Here is a 19,850-nt window from a genome sequence, read left to right as displayed (position 1 = left end):
ATTATAAATTATTTTCATTCACAGAAGAAGCTTACCTCTTTGTGTCATCCCACCAGAAATAAAAATGACAAATTGTTTTGTTTTCTTTTTTCAGAATTAAAATTTTAGAGATGTTTAGCACTCATAATCTCCAATCTGTGTTCTCTCGGCTTATTGAACCCCCGCACACTGATTCTCTCCGTGCCTCAAAAATACGATTACGAGACTTGGGAGCATTAACTCCAGATGAAAAACTGACCCCTCTAGGGTATCACTTGGCTTCTCTGCCCGTAGATGTGAGAATCGGAAAACTAATGCTGTTTGGGTCTATCTTCCGCTGTTTGGATCCTGCTCTCACCATTGCTGCGAGTCTAGCTTTTAAGTCTCCTTTTGTAAGTAAACAGCATCCATCTGAACTGGAGTCTGTAAGTCTCTGAGGGGACCATGGGGGCTTCAGGGTTATGTGGGCCCCTAATACTTTTCCTGTGAGTATATTATATGTGAATCTTTCAGGCACAATGTCTCTTAACTTTTATTGGATCCTCAAAGAAATCCATGCCCCAAATAAAGATTAAGAACTAGAGAGCCAGCTTATTTAAGTCATCTAAATGTGCTTTTTATGGATCTGCTTTACTTGCTCATTATAGGAAAACCAGAAAAGCAAGCAAGCAAAAAGTGCCCCTGCCTGATTTTAAAAAACAATAAATATATTGGAGTACTTTTTTCAACAGCTTTGTTGAAATATAATTCACCCATGTAAAGTGTACAGTAGTTTTTAGTATTGTGCAGTCATCACCCTAGTCAGTTTTAGAACGTTTTTAATCACTTCATAAAAAAAAAACCTCTTAGGGGCAGGACAGGAATAAAGATGCAGATGTAGAGAATGGACTTGAGGACACGGGGAGGGGGAGGGGTAAACTGGGACGAAGTGAGAGAGTGGCATGGACATATACACACTACCAAATGTAAAATAGATAGCTAGTGGGAAGCAGCCACATAGCACAGGGAGATCAGCTCGGTGCTTTGTGTCCACCTAGAGGGATGGGATAGGGAGGGTGGGAGGGAGACGCAAGAGGGAGGAGATATGGGAATATATGTATATGTATAGCTGATTCACTTGGTTATACAGCCGAAACTAACACACCATTGTAAAGCAATTATACTCCAGTAAAGATGTGATAAAAACAAAAAAAAAAAACCACCTCTTAGCTGTCACTCTCCTGTTTCCCTCCAACCCCCCATCCACTCCATTCATAGATAACCACCAATCTCCTTGCTGTGTTCATAGATTTGCCTCTTCTGGACATTTCATATTAATGAAACAATATAATATATAGTGTTTTGTGATCGGTTTCTTCACTTAGCATAATGCTTTTAAGAGTCATCTATGTTATAGCATGTATCAGTGCTTCATTCCTTTTATGACCAAATAATATTCCTTTGTATGGGTATAGTATGGGTATACCACATTTCGTTTATCCATTCAGCACTTGAAGGACATTTGGGATTGTTTCCACCTTTGGCTATAAACATTCATGTACAAGTTTTTATGTGAACATATCTTTTCATTTGTCTTGGGTGTATACCTAGGAGTGAAATTATTGGGTCAAATACTATTTAACTTTTTGAGGAACTTCCAGACTCTTCCAGAGTAGTGGCATTTTACATTCTACCAGCATTTTATCAGGATTATAATTTTTCCACATCCTTACTAACACTTGTTATTATCTGACTTTATTATAGCTGTTCTAGGTGGTGTGAATTTTGTGGTATTTCTCTAATGGCTAATGATATTAAACATCTTTTCAGTTTCTTATTGTCCATTTGTATATCTGTCAAGAAATGTCTATTCAGATAGTTTGCCCATTTTTTAATTGGGTTATTTGTCCTTTTATTATTGAGTTATAAGAGTTCTTTATATATTCTGGATATAAGTTCCTTAACAGATACATGATTTGCAGATATTTTCTCCTATACTATGGGTTGCCTTTTTCACTTTCTTTTTTTTTTTTTTTTTACACTTTCTTGATCTGTTCTTTGAAATACAAAAGTTTTTATTTTTATGAATTCCAATTTATCTAGTTTTTTGTTGCTCGAGCTTTTGTTGTTGTCATGGTTAAGAATCCATTGCCAAATCCAAAGTCTTGAAAATTTATCCTTATGTTTTTTCCTATAAGTTTTATAGTTTTACCTCTTACATTATGGTCTTTGGTCCATTTTGAGTTAGTTTTTGAATATAATGTGAAGTAAGAATCCAGCTTCATTCTTTTGCGTGTGACTGTACTGTTGTCCCATCACCATTTGTTGAAAAGACTATTCTTTCCCCACTGAATGGTGTTAGCATTCTTGTCAGTAATCAACTGACCATAAACACATGGGTTTATTCCTGGATTCTCAATTCTGTTCCATTGAGTTATATGTCTATCCTTAGGCCAGTTCCATGCTGTCTTGATTCAAAATACAAAACTCTAGTTTTGTAGTAAGTTTTGAAATCGGGAAGTGTGAGTCCTCCAACTTTGTTCTTTTTATTAGTGTCTTGAGGATTTTTACATTCATAAGAGTTATTGGTCTGTAGTATTCTTTTCTTGTGATGTCTTTACCTGGCTTTGGTATCAGAGTAATACTGGCCACATAATGATTTGGGAAGTGTTCCCTCCTCCTTTATTTTTTTGAAGATTTTGTGAGAATTAATGTTAAGTCTTCTTTAAATGCTTGGTAGAAATCAGCAGTGAAGCCACTTGGTCTTTTCTTTGTGGGTAGTTTTTTTTTATAATTAATTCAACCTCTCCACTTCTTATAGGTCTATTCAGATTATCTGTTTCTTTTTGAGTCAGTTTTGATCATTTTTTTTTCCTAGGAATTTGTCCATTTCATCTAAATTACCTAATTTATTAATATATAAACATAGTATTTTATAGTCCTTTTTATTTCTGAGAGCTTGTTAATAATATCCCCTTTCATTTCTGATTCTAATAATTTGAACCTTCTCTCTCTTTTTCTTGATCAATTTAGCTAAAGGTTTGTCAGTTTTGTTGATCTTTTCAGAGAACCAGCTTTTCGCTGGTTTTCCCTACTGTTTTTCTGTTCTCTATTTTATTAATTTCTGCTCTTTGTTTCTTTCCTTCTGTTTGTTTCAGTTTTAGTTTGTTCTTCATTTTCCAGTGTCTTAAGGTGGAAGTTTATTGATTTGAGATCTTTCTTCTTTTTTAGTATAGACATATACAGCTATAAATTTTCTTCTATGGACTGCTTTAGCTGCATCCTGTAAGTTTTGGTATGTTTTGTCTTCATTTTCATTCATTTCAAGTATTTTCTTTTTTTTTTTTTTTTTTGGTGCATTGGGTTTTCGTTGCTACGTGCGGGCTTTTCTAGCTGCGGCGAGCGGGGGCTACTCTTCACTGTGGTGCGTGGGCTTCTCACTGCAGTGGCCTCTCTTGCTGTGGAGCACGGGCTCTAGGCATGCAGGCTTCAGTAGTTGTGGCGCATTTCAAGTATTTTCTGATTTCCCTCTCTAGTTTTTCTATGACTCATTGGTTATTTAGGCATGTGTTGTTTAATGTCCACATATCTATGAGTTTCCCAGTTTTTTCCTTTTACTGACTTCTAATTTCATTCTGTTGTGGTCAAAGAACATACTTTGTATTATTTTAGTCCTTTAAAACTTACTAAGCTTTGTTTTATGGCTAAGTATATGCTCAGTCCTGGAAAGTATTCCATGTAGACTTGAAAATGAATATTCAGCTGTCATTGGGTAGAGTGTCACTCTTCCTTTATTTTCACCATGGCTTATCTCAGATAGATAGGGGAATAGATGTAATAATTTTCTTCAGTTTTAACGTTATACTTCATGGAATTATAAACTCACAGATCTGCAAAAAGATCTTAGTTTCAGCCCGCTCATTTAACAACAGATGACAAAACCAAGCTACAGATGTAGCTTGCTCAGAGACATACAGTCAGTATTATTGTGAACAAGACCTCCATTGCCTATTTCTCAAATCATCTAAATAACCTCTCACTGTCTGTTTTCTTTTATTGGAATGCAGAAATTGTTCATTAGAAATATTGATGTCATCCTTAGCCAAAACTGAACACCTGTCCTTTGCTGGGTTCTATAAACATAGTTAATTCCCAAATATAATCCTTTTCCCACTAGTCTTCCTAAAAAGGAAGAAAATTTATTTTCAAATAGAAAATAAAATTTTATTGTTGTGTTAGCTATAAAGGTGTCCAAATATATGAAAATTAGAGAGAAGCACCGTAGTTGGTTTAGAATGACTTTCAGTGTGATACAGCTTGGGCCTCAGTGTAACTTGCTCTTGCTGGTGTCTTTAGTACATGTGTATGTTGCAGCAAGAGAAGGCAGTGAAAATGAAGTTCTCAGCTGATTTTACTAATTTGTAGGGAAAAGGAGGACCTGTAAACATTATTTTTAAAAGGAAAAAAACATGAATTATGGGTATAGAAATAGGGGAGACTTAAGTATAGAAGATGAATAAGAATCTGTAAAATAAAGATACCACAGAGTTAACAGAATCTTAGATTTTAGATGTAGCTTTTAGAATGAGTGGCTCTTTGATGACATCTTGCCACTAGGAAGTAAAGACCCAGTAGAGGTTATTTTGGGTGGGCAGATGGACTCACAAGGACAAGTAGGACTGTTAGCTTGGCACTTAACCACCATAATTACTTTTAACCAGCCACCCACTGTGTACTCTGTTCCACACATAATACTTCCCGAGGCACCTGGCTTCAGCAGTAGGAAAGTGCCATTTGGAACCCTGGGTAAAACGTGTTCTTCAAACCTGGTTCTCCTCATTTAGGTATCTCCCTGGGATAAAAAAGAGGAAGCTAACCAGAAAAAGCTAGAATTTGCATTTGCAAACAGTGATTATCTGGCCCTTCTACGAGCATATAAGGTAAGCATACAACCTAATAGCTGAGATTTATTACCAGAGTTGGCACTAAAGACAGTAACATTTTGATTTTCTCCAAAATTTAGGGATGGCAGCTAAGTACGAAAGAAGGTATGCGTGCAAGTTATAATTACTGCAGACAAAACTTCTTGTCAGGAAGAGTTCTTCAGGTGAGTTGTTTCTGTGGAAATTTGTTTTCATTCATTTTCTGTTGTAGTAGCGCACCGGAGGGTGTTGCAACTTTATCTTGCTTGTCCTGCCTTGACATTGAAAATGTTATTTTTGGAATATGCTTGGCTTTACCACCTGGGTAAAACAGACTCCTGAACTATGACATCTGGCCTTTTGTGCTGAACCTTTCAACTGATCTGTTCTTCCTCTTTTCAGTGAATCTGTGTTTAACTTCTGTGGAGGCTAGGGGAATATAGGCACTCCGAAGATTACTGCTTACTGGAAGTCAGTTTTTTCCATAGTTATACCAAACATTCTTAACCCGGATCCATAAGCCCCTGAAATTGTATGCAAAGTCATACCCTTATACATAACGTGCATTATTCTGGAGAAAGGGATCACAGCTTCATCAGATCCTCAAAGCGGTCTATGGCCATCGCCAAACCCCTTACCCTCTCCCTAAAACCAAAGACTGAATACTGAACCAGATTTTCTTTGTTAATTCTTCTGTCCATCAGAGGCTACTATGTCAATAACAAGTACACAAGAAAGAGAAAGAAAGGTTTATTATCTTCTGTGTAATAACAGGCAGGGCTCTGTCTTCTGTTGTAATAGTATTTTAGGCCGCCTTCCAAAGTGGCATGAAAAGCCAGAATAGGGCTTCCCTGGTGGCGCAGTGGTTGAGAGTCCGCCTGCCGATGCAGGGGACCACGGGTTCGTGCCCCGGTCTGGGAAGATCCCACATGCCGCGGAGCGGCTGGGCCCGTGAGCCATGGTCGCTGAGCCTGCGCGTCCGGAGCCTGTGCTCCGCAACGGGAGAGGCCACAACAGTGAGAGGCCCGCGTACCGAAAAAAAAAAAAGCCAGAATAATAACGGTGCATTATCTTTACAAAGCATCTATTTCACTCAAAGATTTTGAGGCTCGGGAGGGGGAAGGACTTTATTTCTATATTAGAAGATGTCTTGGAATAGAACACAAAATTAATGTTCATAGTACTTACCACTACCTGACAGCTAGTTATCTCTCTACCCCATAAGCTCCGTCAGAGACGAGATTTTTTTTCTTTTCTTTTCTTTTTTGCGGTACGCGGGCCTCTCACTGTTGTGGCCTCTCCCGTTGCGGAGCACAGGCTCCGGACGCGCAGGCTCAGCAGCCATGGCTCACGGGCCCAGCCGCTGCGCGGCATGTGGGATCTTCCTGGACCGGGGCACGAACCCATGTCCCCTGCATCGGCAGGTGGACTCTCAACCACTGCACCACCAGGGAAGCCCCAGAGCCGAGATTTTATGTTTTGTTCAATACTGTATCCCCAGTGCCTAGAACAGTACTTAGCACATAGTTGATGCTCAGTAAAATTCATTGAATGCATGAATGAATGGTTATTTAAAATGAAGTAAGAGACCTCAAAACCATCCCAGCATTTGCCTTTATTCTTCTCTGCCTTTAGGTGTACTGCAGTGAGGCGTTTTGAGAAGACAAAGGCTCTAGCTTTATTCTAAGTACAACAAAAGCAATGATTTTCAATCCTGGCTACACATTAGATTCACCCGAGGGAGCTTAAAAAAAAAAAAGTAAAAATACCCAAATTCCACTCCAGGCCAATTACATCTGGATCTCCAGGGGTGGAGCCTGAGCATGTTTATTTTCCTTGTTGTTGAGTTCACCAAGTGATTCTAATATGCTGCCAGGGTTGAGAAGCACTGGTCTAAAGAGTATTTTATATGTAAGGTGCAGTAATATTTTCTTGAGTCATTAGGAGTTTTAAGTATAAAATAATATTTCTTTTAAATTACATTTTTTACTAAATTTATTCTTTTTCTTTAGGATGTGTGTAGATTTTGCTGTGATCTATGAGGGCCATCAAACAGCTACCTCTGGACTTCACTAAAGTCCAGCTTAGATTGTATTGTAGAATGTTTTGTGTTTCTTTTTTTAATCGACTTTTTTTTTTATATATTTATTTTTGGCTGCATTGGGTCTTCATTGCTGCATGCAGGCTTTTCTCTAGTTGCGGTGAGCGGGGGCTACTCTTCATTGCAGTGCACAGGCTTCTCATTGCGGTGGCTTCTCTTGTTGCGGAGCATGGGCTCTAGGCGCCCGGGCTCAATAGTCGTGGCTCGTGGGCTCTAGAGCGCAGGCTCAAGTTGTGGCGCACGGGCTTAATGGCTCCACAGCATGTGTATCTTCCCAGACCAGGGCTCGAACCTGTGTCCCCTGCATTGGCAGGCATATTCTTAACCACTGCGCCACCAGGGAAGTCCTAGAATTAGTTTTATTAAGATATTAAAACCTTGTCGTGAAATAGAACTCTGGTATATTTAACTCCTAGTTATATTTTGCCATGTTATACATCTGTGATTGACAGTCCAAGAAAATACTTAAATTGTCATCAGATACAGGGTAGCATTGCTTAGCTTTCCATTCCTTTGATTGTCATTATCTGCTTCTCTATTGTCTGATACACAGCTCATATTTGAACAGATGCCAGAGGTTTGTGCTTTTCATTCTCACACTTGTGCTCAGATGCAGAAAGGGGTTTCTAAATCTAAACCACTTAATAGTATTCCTATTCGTAGGGAAAATGTGAGCCAGCCAAGTTCACAAAGTAATAGAAAGAGGGAAGGTTCTGAGGTGGGTGTTCTGCATCTTTTAAGAGAGAACACTAACCACTCTAGGCTCGGGTAAGGCACTAAGAGGACCTGAGCAGAAAGGAAGTAGGAAAAACCAGACAGTGTCACGGCACCTTGAGCTAGAGTTCCACAAAGTAAACTACGTTATGGCTGTCCTAAGAATTGCGAGGAAAATCAGACCTACCCAAAATCCAATTAATGGTTTGTTTTTTTTAACGTAATCTAGAATTAAATGATCTTTGGGTTTTCTGAAATTTGTGAATTTCTGTGTAATGGTTTTACACTGCTGGTTTGTATGAGTGAAAACTGCCCTTTTGTGAGTGGACAAGATAATCTTCACACCTGTTTGGTAAACCCACATGAGTCTCATTACTATACGCTGAACTAATCGTTTTTGTAGTCATTCTTACCTTTGATATGTTGATGCCCCTGCTTAAAGATTTTTTCCATTTCTTTCAGGAAATGGCCAGCCTCAAACGACAGTTCACGGAACTGTTATCGGATATAGGCTTTGTGAAAGAGGGACTCAGAGCAAGGGAAATTGAGAAAAGGGCCCAAGGAGGAGGAGATGGTATCTTGGATGCCACAGGAGAAGAGGTAAAGAATGTGTAGTTAGTTCTTACTTCTCTTTGATGATCACACTCATAGTCTGTTACCTCAGGAACACTTGTAGGCCTTGTTCACTTAAGCCCTATGAGCAGTGGGTTAGTGGCATTCTTGATTTTCTTTCCACAAATGTCAGCTAACACTCAGAAAAACAAGAGTTTTTTTGTTGATTGTTGCTTCTGTTTTTTTCTAATTTCACATTGGTTCTTGGTAGGTCCATCAGAGGTAGAACGGACTTTCCAATAATGTCTTCTTAATCAGACCAGCCTTTTTCAAACCCAGGATAGTTTTGTATGTAATAAGTATCCGAAGAACAATTCAAGATGAAACCTGATGCCACTCTGTTCTAAGTACAGTTAGTACTTTCTGGAAATTGTGAACATCTCATGAACCAGAATCTTTCTCTCGACTGATCCTTAGGAACACTGGCTTTGTAACTGCTCTGCAGAGATCTAGAAAGTAACTATGGACTTCTTGGAAGGGTACTGTGTGAATGTGGTCCAGTAGATTTTTGTTTTTACTTAGAAATAATTTTTCTAGCAAAGTGATAGAAATGAGGTGCTTTTTAGAAATCAAGAGAAATATTATAATTTCCAGGGATAGACAGAAATAGCCACATTACTTAAAAGATTAATGCTGTATTTCTCATAGGCTAACTCAAATGCTGAGAACCCCAAGTTGATATCAGCAATGCTGTGTGCTGCTCTATATCCAAATGTAGTGCAGGTAAGGAAACATTTTTCCTGGGTCCTCCCACTTCCTGTTTGATTTTAGCCAAGGGATATAAGTTAAGACATGCACATTAATCATCTTAAAGACACACACACACACACACACACACACACACACACACAGAGCCTTTTAAACATAGTATATATTTCCAATTCTTCAGTTCCCCAAATGTGTTGATACATCATTCAAGAACACATTTATTGTATAAAATAAGGTGCCTTTTTAATCCTTCTGACATTATGACATTCCAGAAATTAAAATGGACATAATGTCACTGTCAGCCAGTCTGTGCATAACTAACCTATGTTAGGTAGAAATTTGATTCTACTACAATTTCCCTTATGCCCTCTACTCTGGACTAAAATTAGATAAGAACAAGTCAGTGCCTTGTCACGGGACCGCCTATGATCCCCCTCTTCTGGAAACCCTACCTGAATGTACTGTCGGACTTTTACCTGAGATTTGATTATCCAGTCCTTGTCAAACTTAGAATGTGAATTTGTCAGAGTACTGAAGCATTTCTCACTTAACTTTTTGATAAATGTTCAGTTGATGTCTGCTGATTCATTTATGGCTTATTTTTGCTTAGTGCTTGCATGCTTTTCAAATCATTTGAAATTTACTTAAAAAAAATCATTTGGAGAAAAGCTATGGAGACACTTAAAAAATCAGGGGTGAGGGGGATGAATAAGCAGAGCACAGAAGATGTTTAGGGCAGTAAAAATACTCTGCATGGTACCATAATGATAGATAACATGTCATACTTGCCCAAACCCACGGAATGTACAACAACAAAAGTAAACCCTAACGTAAACTATGGATTTTGGGTGATGATGTGACAGTGAGGTGCTGTATAGCCACTGAGAAGTATGTTTTAGGAAAATATTTATAGAAAATGATCCTATATTAGTTTTAATACATATATATTTATTTCTATATATAAATATAAATCTAACAGAAAACTAAAATGATATAAGTCAAACATTAATGTTAGTTATTTCCTAATCATGGGACTACAGGAGTTATCATAGGTTATTACAAGATACTGACTATTGTTCCCTGTGTTATATAGTAGCAATGTTATTTTCTACAGTAAATATGGAGGGGTGTGTGTGTGCACATAAGCTTTTCATTTTTTTTTGGTGAAACCATCTGTTTTTCACTATTTTGAAAAATTCATTTGGAAATGTTGGATTGGTATTGGAATTGTCAGCAGATTCCTGGTCCAGTGTTGCCAGCTGAATCTCTTTCCCTGATAATCAGGGCAGACCTGAAACATCAACGTGGTTTCTCCCCCATGTGGCTGGTGTGTGGTATAGTCACCCAGAACTACATTTACATCCACACCTCCTCATGGTTAAAAAAAAGAAAAGGAAAGCATGCTTATACTGCTTCCAAAAGGAAACAGAGAGGGAAGCAGCAACAAGGGCATTCAAAGAAGACTTCTTTTGTCAAGGGATACATCCTACAATGAAAATACGTATTTTATATATATATATATATATATATATATATATATATATATATATATATATATATAAAATTTTTTTTTGTTTTTTTAAACAAATACCTGTTGTTTAGGTGAAAAGCCCAGAAGGGAAATTTCAGAAGACCAGTACCGGAGCTGTCAGAATGCAACCGAAATCAGAGGAATTGAAGTTTGTCACCAAGAACGATGGATATGTACACATTCACCCTTCATCAGTGAACTACCAGGTCAGGATGGCTGGGTATACTTAACAGTCAGGTTCCACATCCACAGATTCAACCAATGCGAATTGTGTAGTACTGTAGTATTTAGTATTGAAAAAATCTAGAGTGTAAGTGGACCCATGCAGTTCAAAGCCTTGTTGTTCAGGGGTCATGGCAGGTCCTGGGGTGAGAAACAGTCCCTTCACTTCAGCCAAACCTTGTTCCATCACTCACTGTCTTTAGCAGCATCACTGACTTGGGGAAAGTTGAATAAGCACAAATGTACTGGAAATTGAACTATTAAGCCTGCTTTCAGATATAAAATTGTTTCTTTGCGGTGGTGATTTAAGAGGTCATGAAGTAATTCTCTCACTCCATCTGTGCCTTAAGAGGCCATGACCTGTGCTTGTCGATCCAACTTCCTCAGCTCTCCTTCTTCCTTCAGCCAACTGCTGGGAGGCTTCTAGCTCCCACCCCTCCACTAAATTCATCAGAAGTCATGAATAACCTCCTAGTTGTCAAATATAGGGAACAAATTCCCTGGCTCTCATCATTCTTGACTCATGAAGTATCTGACATTGCTGACTTCCCTACCTCTTGCCACTATCTTTGATGTTTTTTGCTTCTGAAATATCACTTTCTTCTCTCTCACTGATCATCCCCCTCTAGCCCCTTTACCAGATTCTCTTCCCTTACTCTGAAATCGTGGTTCTGTCCTTGTTCTCTTATTACAGTGCACATAATCTTCCTGAACCACCAGGGCACAACATCGTGGTTCTAACTGCCACCTACATGCTGACACAGACTGCAAATCTCTCTCTCTCTCGTCCTGGGCTTTTTTTTCTGAGCTGTCTTGCTAGAAATCACCACCTGGGTGCCTTCTAGTCACCTCAAACTCAAAAGCTGAAAGATCAAACTCATTATCTCTGAATTCACTCCTCTGTGTTCCCTGTCTTGGTGAAATGGGACCATCCAAATCAGAACCCTGGAGTCACATGGACCCTGCTTCTTTTCTCCTGATGCCAGTCTAATTGGTCACCAGGTCCCAACACTTCCACCTTTTGACATGTCTCAGATTTGCCTACTTCTCTTGTCCCTGCTGCCATTTCCTCAGTTCAAACCCCAAATATCTGTCTCTTGCCTGAAGTACTATCTTACTTCTGGTGCTTTTTCTCTCCAACCTTTTATACTACTGCTGCCAGAATCATCTTTACAAAACACACATTTGATCATGTCATACCCTTGCTTAAAACTCTTCATATAAACTCTCCTACAACCCTTCACATCTAGCCCCTTCTTAGCCCATGTCCCCTGCCCCAACCCACTCCTGTCATTCTTTATGCTCCAGTGATACCAGACTACCAACAGTGTCCCCCGGTGCCATGACACAGGACACACTGTCCTCTATGCCTGGAATGGCGTTCTAATTCCCCAGCAGGCCCCTACTTATCCTCTAGGCTCCCATCATATATCCCTTTCCCAGTGTCCCTCTCCTAGTTGCTCCTTACTTCCGTTCCATCACTGTATAGTGTACATTTTTCCACTGTTGTACTTATCACATTATTTTATAGCTTATGGTATGTCTCATTCATGGACTTGTAAAATTCCTGAAGACAGGAATTGAATTTTATTCATCTCTGCGTTCTTGATGTCTAGCACAGTGCCTAGCCAGCATAGCTGAAAGCAGATGTTCAATAAGGCTTCATCTCGATAAAGAGATGAAGGAGGAAAAGAGAAAAGGAGAATGCAGGAAGAGAGTTTGAAGTGTTAGGGCTGGTCAACTTGTAAAACTACTGAGTAAAGTGTCAGCAAAGAATGAAAAGAAGTGTTAAGCTCAGAAGAGTCTGAGGACCAGGAAGTCATCTGCCCTCTTGGCTGCATGTGTACTTGGGAACCGGGGGCCCAAGTTACCTCCACTCGTCCTCTCCTGCGTTTACCATGACATTTCTTCAGTGAATCCAAGTCATTCATGCATCCACTCAGTATCTGCTAGCACCTCCTCTGTGCCAGGCATTGTTGCAGGCCATGGAGGACAGCGGATGAGCTAGGGAGACAAGGTCTCTGCCCTCAGGGAACTTACATTCTAATGGGGAAGACAGGCAAGAAATAAGTGAACAAATAATCTCAGGTTAATGACAAATGTTATGAAGGAAAATAAAACCGTGAGAGATCGAGAGTGACAGAAGAGGGGCTTTTTTTTTTTAAACTATAGTTGATTTACGATATTGTGTTAGTTTCAGGTATATAGCATCAGATTCGTTTCCACTATAGGTTATTACGAGATATTGCATATAGTTCCCTGTGCTATACAGTAATCCTTGTTATTTATCTTTTATATACCGTGGTGAATATCTATCAATATTAATCCCGTACTCCTAATTTATCCCTCCACCTCCCAAGAGAGGCTACTTTACGTAGAGTGACCAGGGAAGAACCCTCAGGAGAAAACAATTGAGCAGATCCTAAATGAAGTAAAGGGCAAGTCATGCAGGTATCTAAAGAGAGGACATTCCAAGCTGAGGAAATAAGTGCAAAGACCATGAGATGGGAGCATATTTGGTGTGTTCCAGGAAATGCAAGAAGGCAGCCAGTGCAAATGGAGGGGATGGTTAGGGGTGGAAGTGGTAGATGAGTTGGGACAAGTGGGCAGGGATCAGGCCGTGTAGGATCCACAGAAGGATCTGAGATTTTATCCTTGGGAAATCCCTGGAAGGTTCTGAGCCCTAACTGGTTTCTAAAAGATCACTGTGGCCTCTGTATGGAAAAGAAACTGTGAAGGTGCAAAAGGGCAGGTGCATAGGAAGCCACTGCAGTGGTCTGTATGAGATGACAGTTTGCATGAGGTGGTAGCTGTAGAAGTGGTGAGAATATGTCAGTTCATCATGTATTTTGAAAACAGAGCTGACAGGACTTAGTGATGATATAGATGGAGTGAGGGAGAGAGAGCAATCAAGGATGGCTCCTAAATTGGGAGCTTGAGCAACTGGGTGCAAACTGGGTGAATGGGAGTATCATTTAACGAGATAGTGAACACCACAAGGAGGGGAAAATTGAGAATTCCTTTTGAACACAACAAATCTGAGATGCCTGTTAGATGTCCGAGTACAGACATCAAGTAGGCAGTTGCACATACAAGCCTGGAGCTCAGGGGAACCTACAGGCTGAAGGTAATTTTGGGAGTCATTGGACAGGTGATGATTAAATCCCTGGGACTGGTGGAGTTCCCCTTATGTTGCCAATGACGTAACTGTCATATGTTTCAGGTCAGACACTTTGACAGCCCCTACCTGCTGTACCATGAGAAGATCAAAACTAGTCGGGTGTTCATCCGAGACTGCAGCATGGTGTCTGTGTACCCGCTGGTCTTGTTCGGAGGAGGACAAGTGAATGTGCAGCTCCACAGGGGAGAGTTCATTGTCTCCTTGGATGATGGCTGGATCCGTTTTGCAGCAGCTTCACATCAGGTAAGGGATAACGAGTCTGTCGCATGAGACTCAGGCCATGAGGGGCTCTGATAATAGGAAGTATAGAGCATTTCTTCAGGGAACAAGGACCACAGAGCTGAGTAAGAGTGAATGATGGGTCTGCAGGGGACACTAAGCAAGACTGAGGCTGAAGTGAGGCCGGGGGGGGGAGCCTTAGTAAGAGTTCAGGAAGCACACTAGGAGGGGAAGCCCAGGACAGCTGGTGTGAAAGGCTTCGGACAGAAGCTGTGAGGGAGGTGTTGGCACTTCCTGATTGTTTTACAAATACAAGTTCAAAGAAAATCAAAATATAGATGAGCAGAACTAAGTAAAAATCACCCTGATTCCACAACCACCATTAAAAAATGTCTCAATTATTCACTATATGGAGTCTCTAGAAAACGTTTAAGGGGGAGTATATTTAAGATATAAAAATTTTTAATATTTGCATCTCTTAGAAATCTTCTGTTGCAGGAGGCAGAAACACCAACTCAAACATTACAGTTAATTCCCTTTAAAGTCTGAAGCGGCACAGTCCAGGAGAAATATATGTGCCACATACCTAATAATTTTTCTAGTAGCCACATTAAAAAAAAGTAAATAGGTGAAATTAGTTTTAATATTTTATATAGCAGAAAACATCTAAAAAGTTTTAATTTCAACATGTAATCAATATAAACAATTGAGCTTTTTATACTCTTTTTTCATACTAAGTCTTCAGAACCTGGTGTGTAGTTTATACTCACAGCGCATCTCGATTTGGATCAGGCACGTTTCATGTGGTCAGGAGATTAGCCACATGGGACAGTACAGGTCAAGAGGGCCAGGCAGTGTTGGTTTGATTCAGCTGCTTAACAACAAAAGCCTGTCTGGCCCTGTGGTAGCAGGACGGCTGTAGTGGCTCCTGGGTCACGTCCGTGCAGCATATACTGTCCAAAAGGGAAGACAGAACGCTTCTTTCCTAAAAGTTCCAGCAAACCACCAACTCCTGTGGCTGAAGAATGTCATGGACCCTAAGGCCTGGACCACCTACCTGAACCATTCACTCTGGCAGGGCACATGGCGTGAGCCTGCGTGATGCAGACAGAGTCCACCCTGCAGGGTTGCCAGACAGCGGAGCAGCAGCCGAACAGATGCTGGCAAGACACGCACAGTGGCACTGCGTCAGCACAGGCAAACCGCCGTAAAACATGGAGGCTGTCTCCCAACCCTGTCCCCACCAACAAAAGCAGACAAATTCCAAAGTTAAAGAGATTTTTTTGGTTTAACATCTGCCATTTTTAATTCTCCATTTTTCTTCTTCTCCTCTCGGAGCAAATTGTAAAAGTCGACCAAGCTTTAATATGGAGAACACTATATAAAAGCCATATTTCCCGATTTAATCTTTTCTTTAAATGAGATGTGAGAGAGGAGGCTTTTTAAAATGGACCCCACTTAGTATATTACAGAGCTGACATTGAGTGTATGTTCCTATAATTGCATCAAGAAATTTTAGAAGCAGTTTTAGAAAAAAATGTGTAGTTCCCCCACCATGGAATTAAAATAGCAGAAATCTAGAATAATGATAATCATAACTGGAGAATTTCCTTTAATAACCTTTCCTCCCCTGTTGGTCGAAGCACTGCTTACATTGCAACTTTCATTTTAGGTGGCTGAATTAGTAAAGGAACTTCGCTGCGAACTTGACCAGCTTCTCCAGGATAAGATAAAAAACCCAAGCATAGATCTGTGTACCTGTCCTCGAGGGTCACAGATCATCAGCATGATTGTGAAACTTGTCACCACACAATAAAGACCAGGCTCGGGAGAGTGCTTGCTACTCACCTGCTTGCTCAGCTGGGAAATGACGGCAGCACCTCTACCTCGAGCTGCAGCTCCGCAATGGGGCTGCCCTGGTGAAGAAGCCCAGGGCAGGCACTGCCAAGTCAGCTGAGGCGACGCACACCTTTAGGGAAATTTTCCACACTAAGTATTTCTAACCAAGCAGTGGGCATTCCCAGCACAATTTGGAGTGTCGGTGTGAGTTCGAAAACCAACTTGCCTGTATTTTTCTCTCTGACTGCCCTGGAATGAATGAAATTCATCTGATTAACAGGAAAGTGAATATTTAATACAATTCTGTTTTAATCTATGTATTATTTTTCTCCTGCTTTTTACTGGGGTGAGATAAGGGCATGAGGAGAAATGTCAGTTGTTTTTTTTCTGTCATAAAGGCTCAACTGAAAGAAGTCAGAACAGAGAAGGAAAAAAAATCATGTGAGCAAGAAAAATTAAAATTTCATTTCGGCTATAGGCCATTACATAAACTTCATTTGTGAGGGATTTTTACTCATTAAAGTTCAGCTTAAAAAAACCAAACTTAATGAGCACTTATTTGTTATCAGAATGTGAGCTGGTTTTATCCATAACACACTTCTTTTCTTTTTTTAAATAAATTTATTTATTTATTTTTGGCTGAGTTGGGTCTTCGTTGCTGTGCACAGGCTTTCTCTAGTTGCGGCGAGCAGGGGCTACTCTTCGTTGTGGTTCGCGGGCTTCTCATTGCAGTGACTTCTCTTATTGCAGAGCACGGGCTCTAGGCACGTGGGCTTCAGTAGTTGTGGCACGTGGGCTCAGTCGTTGTGGCTCGCGGGCTCTAGAGCGCAGGATCAGTCTTTGTGGCACACGGGCTTAGTTGCTCCACAGCATGTGGGATGCTCCCGGACCAGGGCTCGAACCCGTGTCCCCTACATTGGCAGGCGGATTCTCATCCACTGCACCAGCAGGGAAACCCCATACTTATTCTTTTTTTTTTTTTTTTTGCGGTACGCAGGCCTTTCACGGTTGTGGCCTCTCCCGTTGCGGAGCATGGGCTCCGGACGCACAGGCTCAGCAGCCATGGCTCACGGGCCCAGCCGCTCCACGGCATGTGGGATCCTCTCAGACCGGGGCACGAACCCACGTCCCCTGCATCCGCAGGCAGACTCTCAACCACTGCGCCACCAGGGAAGCCCCCACACTTATTCTTAAAAGCAGAACAGTCTGGGTGTTTTCATTCTCTTGTAGGTTTTCTATTTAGGAATCTTATGAACTCACCTGGATCTAATGGCCACATTTCACATTACCCGAAGGAAAATTTTAATGGTATTCTCACAACAGAGTTGGCATGGTTAAGGTAGAAAAGGTTGCCATACTAGTGTCAGATTTACAGCCATAAAAATACCTTCCATGGGACTGTTATTTTCAACCCCCATTTAGGGTAATGGGGCACTAGCATTCTGAAAAAAAAAGTATATATATATTTATACTTTCCCTGGACATTTTTCAGTGTGACCAAGAAGAATCCCAAAAAGCTGGGTGGAAAAAGTATTCCTATATTTCGGTAGTCCTCAGGTAGAGAGTTACTACAGGTTTCCCACTATACATGGAATTCACACTAACTCAACAAAACCACCTCAGTGAAGGATGTTCACTTTTCAAGGTATTTAAGTTCTCAGGAAACCACTGAAACTGTCCCAAACAGTCATTTTGAAGTGTGTTTAAGCTTCGGTGCACTTAAAGAGCTTAGGCTCTAAGCAGTGTTTTTAAAAGGCATTAATTCGGGCTTCCCTGGTGGCGTAGTGGTTGGGAGTCCGCCTGCCGATGCAGGAGACGCGGGTTCGTGCCCGGTCTGGGAGGATCCCGCGTGCCGCGCGGCGGCTGGGGCCGTGCGTCTGGGGCCTGTGCTCCGCAACGGGAGAGGCCACGGCAGTGAGAGGCCCGCGTACCACAAAAAAAAAAAAGAAAAAAAAAGGCATTAATTCATAAAATCACTTTAAATAACATACATATGCATAGCACCCACAGTATACAAGTTCTGACTTGCTATTGAAACAAGGCTCACATTACAAAACCGATTAGGCTTGGGACGTTTAGGAGAAATGAAAGAGAAAACTGCACTAACCCTCTAAACAAGTTTTTTTCAAACCAGTTTTGACTGTTGGCGCTATAGCAGAGCTCATGCTGCCCTAACTAGAGCCATCTGCCCACGTGGACCTGCAGGTTTGAATGCAAGTTTGCAGCAGAGCACGCAGCTGCAAGGTAGTTAATAACAAAACTTTCCATTCAGAGTGCTGAGGAACTGCTCTCTCAGGGAAGCCGTGCTGGGCTGGTTACTTTCCGCCACACACAAATGCACAAATCCATAGCAGCACTATTTACAATAGCCAAGGCACAGAAACAACCTAAATATCCATCCACAGATTGAATGGATAAAGGAGATGTGATGTATATAGACACAATGGAACATTGCTCAGCCATAAAAAAGAATGAAATAATGCCATTAGCAACAACATGGATGGACCTAGACATTATCATACCAAGTGAAGTAAGCCAGACAGAAAGACAAATATCATAGGCTATTACTTATGTGTGTAATCTAAAAGAGTGATTCAAATGAACTCATTTACAAAACAAACAGACTCACAGACATGGAAAACATAGTTATCAAGAGTATAGCCAGGTCGGGTGGGGTGGGCGTGGGGAGGAGGGATAAATTAGGAGTTTGGGATTAACATGTACACACTACTATATATAAAATAGGTTAACAACGACCTACTGTACAGCACAGGGAACTATATTCAATATCTTGTAATAACCTATAATGGAAAAGAATCTAAAAAAGTATATATATGTATAACTGAATCACTTTGCTGTACACTTGAAACTAACACAACATTGTAAACTAACTGTAATTCAACCAAAAAAACAAAAAATGCACAAACCCTATCATTCTGTAGATGTGCCAGAATGTGAAAAATGTTGGAAAGCCTTGACTGAAGGAATTCATAAGGAAATCCTCACCCCCAAACTAATTTTAAGTCATCATTAAAATTATGAAATAAGAAATGAAATAGGATTATCTCTTTTTGATTAAAGTCAGAATACAGTAGTATTTCAAGGTGAAACTGGATTTCTAAGCCCCAACAAGATGGTCAGAATTTAATGTTAATTTTATGGAGAACCCTGTAACTGTTTTCTTAAATATCTGTTTTACTGGAATCTAGTTAGGGAACAATATTAATGAAATACTCGCTACAAAATTAGTCTGCACTGCCGTTTTGCAGTACATGTAATTGGGAAGTTCTCAGGAAATGAGACTATCTCAACACTTACAGAGGGGGTGAGATTGATAAAACAATAGCTTTGTCTTCTTCCTCAAGTTCCATATCTGAATGTTACCATTCAAACTCTCTGACAAGTAATGAACTTTGGCCTTTAAACTTCTCGGATAATAGAATGGGGAGGATAAATTATATCAAAGCATGCAGTCTGTGGATCTATAGGCGTGATCATTGTTTTTTCTTTCTAGGCAATGGTCTGAATATGTCCCTTAGAGGTTATCATAAAATAAGATCTTGTGAAAGTGAGATAGGCTGGGGCCTGGGACCCTTTGCTGCAGTGCTTGCACCTGGACAAACATCTCCTCAAGCAACAAAATAAAAAACAACTATAAGGGACTAAAAATAACTGTGTGCATGAGCAGTTGGGGCAAATTATGATCAACAAGATACAAGAAGACAAAAATCCCAACAAAAGCAGGGTGTCAGGAGCAAAAGCAGGGTAGTACACATGCCCCCTGCACACGGCACCACCAAGGGGGTGAGCAGACCACCTAAGCCACCCCTCTGGCCCGACCCC

The 19,850-nt window shown here is 40.5% G+C and overlaps 1 protein-coding gene across 4 annotated transcripts in view; it reads left to right on the top strand.

Annotated features, from left to right (window-relative positions):
- DHX57 (DExH-box helicase 57) overlaps positions 1-16,583 on the top strand; it is a 56,935-nt gene extending 40,352 nt beyond the window's left edge. For all 4 annotated transcript variants that reach the window (XM_082672277.1, XM_082672275.1, XM_082672276.1 and 1 more), the window contains 8 exons: positions 95-371; positions 4,803-4,898; positions 4,982-5,065; positions 8,158-8,295; positions 8,956-9,030; positions 10,618-10,752; positions 13,992-14,192; positions 15,841-16,583. In XM_082672277.1, coding sequence (XP_082528403.1) covers positions 95-371; positions 4,803-4,898; positions 4,982-5,065; positions 8,158-8,295; positions 8,956-9,030; positions 10,618-10,752; positions 13,992-14,192; positions 15,841-15,984 — 1,150 coding nt within the window. In that variant the 3' untranslated portion in view covers positions 15,985-16,583. The remainder of the gene's footprint in view (positions 1-94; positions 372-4,802; positions 4,899-4,981; positions 5,066-8,157; positions 8,296-8,955; positions 9,031-10,617; positions 10,753-13,991; positions 14,193-15,840) is intronic.
- Positions 16,584-19,850: the final 3,267 nt, after the last annotated feature.

The sequence above is a fragment of the Grampus griseus genome, assembly GCF_964374135.1.
Source record: "Grampus griseus genome assembly, chromosome: 15".
In the NCBI taxonomy this organism is placed as follows: domain Eukaryota; kingdom Metazoa; phylum Chordata; class Mammalia; order Artiodactyla; family Delphinidae; genus Grampus; species Grampus griseus.
This window is presented reverse-complemented; position numbering and strand designations above follow the sequence as displayed.